Source organism: Belonocnema kinseyi, chromosome 8, assembly GCF_010883055.1.
Source record: "Belonocnema kinseyi isolate 2016_QV_RU_SX_M_011 chromosome 8, B_treatae_v1, whole genome shotgun sequence".
Taxonomy (NCBI): Eukaryota; Metazoa; Arthropoda; class Insecta; order Hymenoptera; family Cynipidae; genus Belonocnema; species Belonocnema kinseyi.
The window spans coordinates 131,775,868-131,787,293 of NC_046664.1; the positions used below are offsets into that span (position 1 = coordinate 131,775,868).

Below are 11,426 nucleotides of genomic sequence, written 5' to 3' on the forward strand. Positions count from 1 at the left end.
GAAAAACCGAGGACGATCCCCTGAAAAACGGCACCACGCTGGGCTCTCGCACTTGCTTTCCTGTATAAAAAACTGACTTCAAATATCCCAATTTGTACGAAGACAACAAGAAGCACACACTTCATTAAAATTGTAAATTATTACAGATAGTTCAGCTAAATACCTCCAATTTAAATCACTTCATTATCTTCATTAGAACTATAGATAGCGTGGTTGCATATTTATTCACAACAAATGAACAATTATAATATTTTGTAAATTTTTCGACGGATATCTGTTCAGAAATGTTTAATGTACCACCATGAATTTTTTCAAATTTGTCCTATTATTTTTTCAATAAAAAACTATGCTTCAAAGTTTACTGTTTTTAAAAGTTATCAAATTTCCTCACTTTTCATCGTATTTTCAGATCTGTAAGCTACGAATAATTTTTTGGAATATTATTTTTCGGCTCATTAACGTGCAACATTTGCACCTTTAAAATGATACCTCTTTCATTAACCTACCATTTTTTCTTCACATATTTATTCAACGAAAAAGCCAGAGAACTCGAATTTTCTCGCCTATAGTAGATTATCACTCATTCTATAATGAAATTATGGAGTGATTTATTACTTACGTTTAAAATAATTACTTTTTCGATAATCATGTTTATTTAAAAAATATACATAATTTTCTTTGAAAAAAAATATTTAAAGATTCTGCAAATATATTATATAGTATTAGGCATAATACAAAAAAATATACGTATCTTAAATTTCTTTGAGTAAATGAATATTGTGATTATTATGAATATTATTATTTTCCTCGAACAGATTCGGAACGAGCACCTTCTTGAAACAAACTGCGAATCATCAACTTCTGGAAGCAGATTCGGGACGAACAACTTATTCTACTCAGGCGTCGAAATACTGTAATTGTTTTCTATGTAAGAGCCTGAAATTCGTACGATTTATTCCAATCAGAGGTATTAGTCTGCATGTTCATAGTCACTGTTCGACTTTTTCTAACCGGACCACGATTCTCCCTAAATGCGTACATTTTATTTGAATTATGGATATACGATAAAAGAAATATTAATAAAAAAAAGTCTCTCCGTGTACTAAAATGTAGTACTCTCTAAATATGAAACAGTGAAAAATTCACTGATTGAAATAGTAGTGAGACATTTCACTGATTAATCAGTGATTTCGGACTTATTCATTAATCAGTTCAGTAACACCAGGGTAAATCATGTGTAGCATAACCTCTACCTTCTTAAATTAAGCGTTGCTCTTACTCTTTTAATTAAGTAGCAGGAAGAATTCCTTAATGAACTACATTTTTTAATTTTCGGGCTGTAATTCTGCTGAATTAACTGCGGTAAAAATACACTTCAACTCGTAAAGGAAGTACTTACTTAAAGGGCGTGTACATGTCAGTCCAGTCTTCAAATTAAAGTAATATGTGAGGTAGTTTGTAATTTGAAAGCATCGGAACTTTTCACCTTTTTTAATATATGATCATATTTGTGGGTTTTTAGTTTTTACTATGATTCTTTGATTGAACATACTTAAATATTATTTTATCATGATTGCTAAATTGACATGGTGCAGTGCTGCCAATCCTCAAAAGTGGTTAATTCACTGAATCAATAAGTAACCTTTCACTAATTGTCAGTGACGCATTTCTAGCTATTTGAATCAGTGAAATTTCACTAATTCAGATAGTATAATATTGATAAAAAAGATTAAGACGGTTATATTCCTTAAACAATATTATTTTATTTCAATCAGTTTTAAAAATATTGTTGTAAATTTTTGTATATTTGCAAACCCGATCAAGTCGGAAGGGCATTTAAAAACTGCAAACCACGCAATGGCCGATTTTTAAAAAGATAGCAATTTTCAATTCACAATTCAAGAATTTAGCAGTTGTTGTAGAAGTGGTCGAGTCTTGTGCACACTATATATTTCTGTATTAAAAGTATAAAAATACAAAAACTTTGCTCCTATCAAATCAGTTATCAACATTAATCACGAAGGAAGTAAACTTATAAAAAAAGCATAATATACATAACTGACTTATAATGAAATTAATAACGATAAAAGATATAGCTTTAAGTTTTATCACGCCCCTTTAGAATAAGCCACTCATTTGACTCCATAAATACTAAAATTTCATCTTCTTCAGTTAATTCTAGCCTATTTCTGATCGGAATCAAATCTGTATTCTTAGTGAAAAATTGTCTAATGTCAATACTTTTTAGGTAAAATATTTTTTTTCGATGCTTGGGTCATAATAAAAAAAAGTTCTCTTGAGGCACACTATTTTAATTCTTCGATAAAATTTCAAACCGCTTCTAAGCATAAACAATAACCGCGATCCACCCCTATGAGCTGTCAGCAGTGCACGAACCCCAAAACACTCAACACACTCGCAGATAATATAGAAAATTAATGTTCCAAATGCTGATTAAAAAAATAATCATACTTCAAAATTTCGACTTCTTGAAACTGCATCAAAATAACTGCCACGACAAGTGTATGACTGTCAACCAATTCTTCTGTAATTTTTTTCTTCGTTTTCCAGACATCGAGCGAAGGGTTACGGTCACGGTAAATTACGCCTCGCCGTCATTCACGCCGGGGGGTCTGAACTTTTGTAATCGAGTTTACAATACAATTCATTTCCAATTTCAATTTCATTTTTAATTTACAAAGTAAATCAAATTTGTCTGAAAATTAAACCTAAAAAAATTTGGAGAGTTTTGAATGAAAATTCATAAAGAATAACGAAAAACGACGGCCACCAAAATCCCTTCTTCTTTATTTTGAAGAGTGTAAACTCTACTCTATAATGACCGTGAAGGGTTAAGAACCAGTCGAACGACAAAATTTATTAGGGTTAGTTTGACATAGTCTCTTGGCTGCAACTAGCAGTCAATGCAGTCAATGACTGCCTTCTTGTAAGCCTTGTTCTATGATATTTAAAAGAAAACTTCCAAACGTTTTGGTTTGTCCCATTTTGATAATTTTTTGTATGTTCTACACTCTTAGAAAAATGTGTAAGAGGTTTAATGTACATGCGTGTGAAGCAAATATGCACTGCCACTACTTAAATTTAACATACATTGGTGTAGTGAATTTAATATACATATGTATTAAATTTAATATACAGGTCAGTATAGCAATATGCGTGAAAACTCAACGTGCTTTAATTTCTTTAAATCTTGTCAAACATTCTCAATGAAATTAATAATCTAGAATTCGTTAACTGAATTGTTATTTATTATGAAAGTGCAATGTACGGGTAAAACTTTTCTTAATTTGACTCTGAGTGGTCAAAATTGAAGGCGAAGACAATTAGTTGTGGATTAGGTCTGTTATTTATTTGCTTAGTTGAACCTTTCGACTTGAAATCCAATTTTATTTCCGATTAACAAGAAGAAGGTATCATGTTTTATTATTTACAATCTAAAATTACTGCTAAGCTTATTTTGGATTTGTGAAAAATGGAATTATCTGATTTTTCTTATAAGTGATTAACATGAACGTATATGAAATTTAATATAGTCGCCTTTAATGGCGATTTCATATGCTTGATACATAAATTTGAATACACGTGGGCATATTAAATTTAATATTATTTTGAACAGTGTAATCATAGGAAACCCTTCGTGTAATGGGTCTTCCTATTTCCTTAAAAATTTTGCACTTCTTTTACATATTGAAAGGAAATAAAATATATTGATTTTCCTGATTTTTATATACAATTATATATTATAACGTGATAAATAACATTAAAGTATTAACAAATTCTTTCCAGGAAATTGGAGTATAGTTTCGATCATTGATGCTAGAATCTCCTAGCATTTTTTTATTTTTGAAACCATGTGATGATTCGAGGCGAGAAAGGAAGAAAGAAACAATGAATACATAACACTATATCTTCATTTCGAATAATAATTAACCGCGCAGTAAGTGGGGTTCTTCAACTGATTACCGAAATAATTTTTATTTTAATTAGGGATCAAAATTTCCTTCCTTTACTTTGAGGAGAAGACGCGGCGTAAGTGCAATGTGCATTATCGTTGAAGGTGCGAAACTGAAACCTACTAAGTGTCTACACAAACGCACGGCGATACATTTGAAAGTGCACAGACTGAAAATCGGGTCATCTACAGAAATTAGTTTGCCTTATAGTTAAGTTTTTTATAAGCTTTGACTCTTGAAGAATTCCATTATGGGAGCGCCCACATATGAAGTCACGCTTTATTTCAAGCTTTTTTACCCCCTGTACCCCTTGTCACGCTCAGTAACGAATGAACGAAACACCCACGTATAATATTACGTCACGTTCTTTCGACCCCCCCCCCTTTCACATTTTTGAAAATAATTATAAAATACTTTTCGGAATCTTCTCAAATATGGAAATCAAACGTTACATCAACATAATCACAAATTTAAACCTGATTATCCACACTTTTTCATATCAAACAGCTAGGATTTATATGGACTTGAGGTTGTCAACTAAAAACAAGAAAATCCTCCGTGAGATCACGCGCAAAATGTCTCCCCCCACAAATGTCACAATTTGTCACGCTTGACAAGGGCCACCTTTCCCTCGGTGCGTGGCATCATAAATGAACGCTCCCAGTGAAATAAAAACTTAATTTTTTAAATTTTATAAGTTGTAATAATTTATAAAAAGTGACAAGATATCAACCGATAATTTCGATTTTCTGAACGAAAATCTGGCCCCTCATAGCTTAAAATTCGTGGCAAGACGTCACCTGCCACTAAAGCTAAAAAAATACATTGTGAATTTGATAAAAACAATCCAAATAATTAATCATCAACAGTTTTTGGCTAAACGGGTTAATTTTTATGGAGTATTAATATGCCCGGCTACGAAAAAGCCAGTTCGGAAGATTTTCCAGAAGTGATTACACTTATGAGAAGTGATTTTTTTGCAAAGTGTTCCAATTTTAGTGTTGCTGAGACTCGAGGAGTAAATGCAACAAAATAAGTAGATGGGATGAATGACGTTATCCCTTTGAAACATTTATTTTTATTAATTCAGATTATTAATTTAGTATCATATCACTTGAGGCGAGTCGTGACATATCTTACGCAGTCTTACTTATTTCATGAATGCTTTTATCGCTTTTAGCGCCTTTATAAATGCCTTTATAAAAAGCTTTCATAAAATGTATAATTATAAGATTTATAATTAATTTCATTAATACTTTATGCTCTACTACTAGTTAAGTAACATACGATTAGATTTTGCATAAGGTTAGAGCTTACATACAACCCGGCAGCTCGTATATAAAACCGTTGAAAATCAGTCGATTACAAATTTTATGTTAATAAAAAAATGCATATTGAAATGATCTTCGCAACAACGTATTGTTGACGTAAAAGATGTTGTAGGGAACATGTCACGCTGAATATTTTTGTACCATTTTTGTCATCGCGCACCTTTTGGTATAGATATAAATCATGTTTTTTGATTTTTGACAGAATTATTCTTAAATTTAGGCTGAAACCACTAATAATAGCGGTTTTTCATTTTTATGAAAAACCGTGATTTTAGAGCATATACTTTGAGACTAAAAAATTCAAAATAAATTAGTAGACGACCCTATTGTCTGAAAATAGAGAATAATATAAAAATAATAACAATCGATAATATCGATAATAATTCGCGACCATGCAATCTAGCTAAGGTTGGCCAAACAAATAACCAGCTGACAACCGACTATACTAGAGTGACGTCGCGTCGCTAGAGTAATGAAGGGTTCGACTGTTGGGGGCTGAGTGTAAGAACACGTGTTGCGTCGGATGTAGCTCACAGGAACAAAAGTAAGATCGAGTTATAAGGAAAGTAGGAAAAATAAACATAGATTCTGATATACGTTTCAAAATGTAAGGCAGGCGTTGTAGAATCGTCGTTAGATATTCCATTAATCAGGGCCGTTGCCAGCCGTAGGGCTCGACGGGCCCGCCCCCGAAATTCCGCAAATCCTAACACTTTCGTATAGATGTGAAAAAATCTAAACTATAACTACGTTTTGCCCCCCCCCCCCCCAGAACCAAATTTCTGGCCACGAGCCTGCCATTAATACTGCTCGAAATAGATGATGTAATATAATGATAGAGTAGCAAAAAAATCTTTTACTTATAATAACTGCACTCAATTTGTTCTATAAATTACGCAATTGCACTACGGTCACTTACAAACATAATACAGGCCTGCAAATAATTGGGTCATGTCAGTTGTTGGAAAGTGGAGGGTCATTTTCGAAGTCATAGTTCAATTACAATTTTTCTGTACCAAGTTAAGCCAATTTTAAATTACGAGGTATGTCCCATTTTGTGTTGAGCATTTGCTTTAAATACCACAAGCCAACATGGGTTTGTTGTTGGAAAGTGCAGGATTATTTCCGAAGTAATTTTTTACGTTAAATCCGAATCCGGGGTCAGAATTGGCACATTACGTCAGGATTTTAAGATACTTGAGGTTATGTACCCAAAAAATGGCGTTTTGGCTACTTTTGAGGTTATGTACAGATGACACAACATTTTTGGGGATTTCAACAACCCCGAATACCCCCAAGTACAAATTTTCAAGAGAAAAAACCCAGTAGAAAATTTCTGCCTCAAAGTATTTAAAGCAAATGCTCAAGACATAATGGGACATATCTCGTAATTTCAAATTGGCGTAACTTGGTAAAGAAGAATGGTAATTGAAATCTGCGACTCTCAAATTGAAGAGAAAGAGCAGTACTATATGATACAACTAAAGAAAAAATCTCCAAAAATGTTGCGTCTTCTGTACATAACCTCAAAATGGCCAAAAACGCCATTTTTTAGGTACATACCTTCAAATATCTTAAAATCCTGACATGATGGGCCAATTCTGACCCCGGATTCTACGTAAAAAATTACTTCGGAAATGACCCTTTAATTTCCAACAAAAAAACTATGTCGGCCTGTGTAATCGAACGCTCAAACGCTATGAAAAATCGCACCCGCTGGGGATCAAACACCCTACCTATCCAACCTAAAAAAACCTCTGAGTCTATACCGGACGCTCTAGTTAGTTACGCTAATGTATCGCTTAAATTCTGGTAACAAAATCTAAGCTAAGAATTTCGCTGATGAACCAGGGATAACAAAGAAATATATTTTTTTTCTTTTTTTTTCATTTTACACATTTTATATGAATAGGTGGACTTACGAATTTTCCATAAAAATATTTTAATTTAATTACTTTAAATTTTAATAATGAAATGTTTAATTTAAATATTCATTTAACTTGTGATTTCTGTTCGAATTGTAAAGCTCGAAAATTTGAAGGATTTATAACTTCCGTAAAATCGAAATCAGCCTATAAAGATAAAAACAAAAGCTACTCCCGAACTGAAGTGTTTCTGAATTGATACCAAAAAAGTATGATTTAACAAAATTATCCAGTTTCGTAAAATAAAACGTAGAAATGTACCATCACAAAGAGACAGGAAGCTAAAGTTGCAACAGGCTCGGTTGATGATCGCGATTAAGAGTGCAATTTTCAGTTTAAACAAAAAATAGCAACTTACTCCTCAAATATTAAATTGCTTCATTGGGAGAAAATGAGTTTGACGAGAACAAGTTAACCGCTTCCAAGTAAATTATTCAATAATTTGTCGTTTCAAATTTCGGAGGTTTTGAAAATCGTTTTTATTATAATAAAAATAAAAAAGATTTTATGTAAAAAACTTATTCTGTTCTGGGATAATAAAGACATAGTGTGGACGTATCGCACTGTAACAGTTCTAAAATTTGTACAAGTGGCTTATAGTAAAAATTAAAGATTCAGGGCCGATCCCACTAACTGTGATTAAATTTTAACCATTGATGAACTTAGTTTAATCAGCAGATTGCGTTCCACCAACTTTTAAAACATGATTAAAGAAGTCTAATCGTCAACTAACTTAACCAGCCATTTTTGTCTGCTTAGCGAGTTAATCAGCGATTAACGTGAGTCAACATAACCTCAAACTTGAAGTTGAAGTATAGTGCGAAATATTGATCGAATTTATAACGATACCTTGTACTCACACAACCTATATTCAATTTCAAACGTCAACTAATTCCTGTCCATTTATTTGAAAACGATGTGCATAAAAAAAACAGAATCACCATTACAACAGAAAGGCGCAGAATCTAGACTTATTGCGAACAGAGTATATGGTTGGCTAACCAGAGGTTAAAAATTCATGGTGGAACGCGCCACAAGTTAATCGTGATTAAAACGCTGATTAAAAAATAATCCTGATCAGCTAATCATGGATTTAATCACAGCTGGTGGAATCGGTCCCGAATATTTTAGGTTGGAATTTGATTATAATATAAAATATAAGTCACACGAATGGAAAAAATACGATGCTTACAAGTGCAATCGCGAATGGCGCGAACTCGCGAACTGTCTGCGGTAATGTAGCGCTATTGCGCTTGCGTGATATTACTAGTAGCTTTCTGGTACACAGTCCCAGAAGGCTCACGGACTCAATGCTATTTGCTATACAAGCGTCTCTACGTGCCTCGAATAATTGACATTGCACGACGCATCTTATTTTGAATCTAATCTTAACTATACGTAGTAATATATTTTAACGAGGATTTAATAACTAACACGCCTTTTACAAAAGCTACTTCATTGAAATGAATAAAAGTAAGATCTATACCACATTAAATTTTATTAGTCTATTGAACAGTTATTTATAGATATAATAATAATAATGTGATTTAGTAATTACAACTTAACAGTTTAGAAAGCGTACCTGTACTCGAGTAATAGTCAGTAGTAACATAATGATCTGTAATGTAATACAGCATTCTTCATAAAAATTATTTTTCTCCGTGTACGTAATTCGGGAAAAATATAGGCAGGTGGGCTCCCGAACGGTTTTTGACCATGAAACCGAACCAGGGGTATCCCGGCTGGGATCCAATCAAAAACCTTGTTTTATTAGGGTCAACTGGGACAATTTCTGCTCGAGGAAAGTTAGTGCCTGGTAGCAACGTTTGACTTGTATGGCAGAGGGCAGAGTCTGGCACAGCGTTTGCTCCCTCTAGTCAACCAGATTGGCGGGAGAAATGATCAGACTAGACGAAAAACAGAATCTGGTGAATAATGGAATCAGATTCTGGTATTTAGTTTAAACACTAGTAATTAATCTAGAAATTAATTAATGAACATTATTCTACGTTTCACAGCATATTTAAAAAATATATACAAACATTGTTGGCAGAAAATTCAGTTTTCAGCCGTTTTCCCCAAAATTTATATGCTATTTAACAGTTGGTACCCCATATTCAAGTATTTTCAATTTTAATCATTATAGCTTATACAAATTACTTAAAAATGTAAGCTAAGCAGAAATTTTAGAATTTTTCCCGCCCTTACGCATGCTGCAAAATGCAAGTTTATACGACAAGAGGTAATGTTTGTAATATTTCAATGTCTCCTGAAATGTTGTGACGTTTCGGCAGTATATTCTTTCAGAAAGGACTCAAATATAGTGTAAAACTATTATAGAAACATATTTAGTACTATTTTACGTTATTTTAATTTTGTCTGGTGTATATCATGACCAGCCTGGGCCAGGGTCTACTAAGCCAGACTCTAGTGCCAGAACAGTACGCCAAAGTGGTACCAGCCGGGCCCCAATCTGCAAACAGATTCTTCTTTTTCTGGCGCCCAGCTGGCGCCAGTCTGCAGTTATCTTGCTAGTACGGGTGTTATTTTAATAGATTGCAGTTTCTCCTGGGGGACGCTGTGATGGTTGCTTAACCCTTTTTGAAATTATATTATTAGTTTTTATTAATTTTTTTCTTAAATTATGAAATATATGTATATATAATTTAAAAAACGGTAAAATAAACGACGGAGGGTCCCACTAATTGCATTTTGAAGTTTTCTCTTGAGGTACGAGTGAAAATAGAAAAGTATCAAGGAAACTTACAGCGAGCCCAAAGGTTTAACCCATACGGGTTCAGTTATTGTAAACAAATTGCTTGGCTCCTCAGAAATTATAAAAATTTGTTTGGAAATGTCTGTTTGGTTGTGAATCAGGGAGCCTTACAGTCGAACCTGCATTTGGAAGTCCTAAACTTCTAACAATAAATTACTTTGAGTTCAATTTAGCTGCAGTAAATTCTGCAGCTTAAGAGTGAATCTGCTGTTCGGCTGAAATCTTTATTTTTTACTCATTTTTTGCTAATTAATTAAAAACTATAAATTAAATATTAATGAACATTTTTTATCATAATACGATTGTCAATATTATCGAAGATACTTTTTGAAAATTTCAAGTCAAACAAACATATCTAAGGCTCACTACGAGTCTACAATTATTGAAATTTTATGCCAGATAGAAAAATGTGCGCAATGTGCGAAGCACGTACATCGCATTGCGTGCGGGTTTTCTGGCACAGCTTGCGTGTATGTATGGTACCTGTAAGATGCGTGGACAGTTATGATGTTCAGTGGGTATATAAACAATATTTACATTCGGATTTTTTCAAAAAGAAGAAGTAATTTATATAACTTTTTTTTTCTTTTTTACGAAAATTACTTTTGAAAAAAAAGGATATTTTTTCAAAATAACATGGGAATTGTTTTTTTTTATTTTCAGGAACTCTATACATTACCTTGATTATTAGACGTTAAACAGCAGTTTAAATTTGATTTTCATCTAATTTAAATATCTTAAATTTTAATTTAGATGACTTCGATTGGAAGTCATTTTTACCAAGGTAAAATGTGTTCTAGGCAGATCAAAGTTACACATGGTCTTGAGGCCTTCTGAAAGGATCAATTATTGTGTGATATCAATCAAAAATTGAACGGCAGCCGAGGAGGCAGTATTCCTGAAAAAAAGTATTTAATGGGTGTAGAAGAAATTATATATGTTTTACCTAAAAAAATATTTTTGTTGCATACATAATTTCAAGATTTTGCATTTTGCAGTAATTTTCTCAGTAGAAAATTTGAACATACACAAACAATTTTAAACTCTCACTACTGAATTTACTGGTCAGAAATCTTGCATATCATATTAATTGTTTCAAGTAAAAAATTTTTAAATCAGACGCGAATTAAGATTATGTTTACAACAAGGTGAAGTAATTGATCCTTTGAAACATCACATTTTTCGGATCAAGAATTCTTATAAAATGATAAAAAACATGAAAACGAGCTTTCTATTTTGATTGATCAGCAAACAAACGGTCAGGAGCAAAATTTAAATTTGAACAGGATCTTTAAAGGAGGAGATCAGGATCCTTGATTTGTAAAGGGGGAGGGTCGGTAAGGCCGGTTTTTGGCCTAATTTATTTTTGGACCAAAAAATCTGAAAAAATCATGGTAGTATCTTATAAGTATCCCGAGTC

General features: G+C 32.8%; 2 protein-coding genes across 4 annotated transcripts in view; one reads left to right on the forward strand and one right to left on the reverse strand.

Annotated features, from left to right (window-relative positions):
* LOC117178127 overlaps positions 1-11,426 on the reverse strand; it is a 406,121-nt gene that overhangs the window by 244,243 nt on the left and 150,452 nt on the right. Inside the window, exon 5 of one of the 3 annotated variants that reach the window (XM_033369384.1) lies at positions 10,690-10,904. The exons of the other annotated variants lie outside the window; for them this stretch is intronic. Coding sequence (XP_033225275.1) covers positions 10,870-10,904 — 35 coding nt within the window. The 3' untranslated portion in view covers positions 10,690-10,869. Of the gene's footprint in view, positions 1-10,689; positions 10,905-11,426 lie in introns of those variants that run through there. 3 annotated transcript variants of the gene reach the window in all.
* The window catches only part of LOC117178128, a 311,787-nt gene that overhangs the window by 181,713 nt on the left and 118,648 nt on the right, over positions 1-11,426 (forward strand). The window lies entirely within an intron of this gene.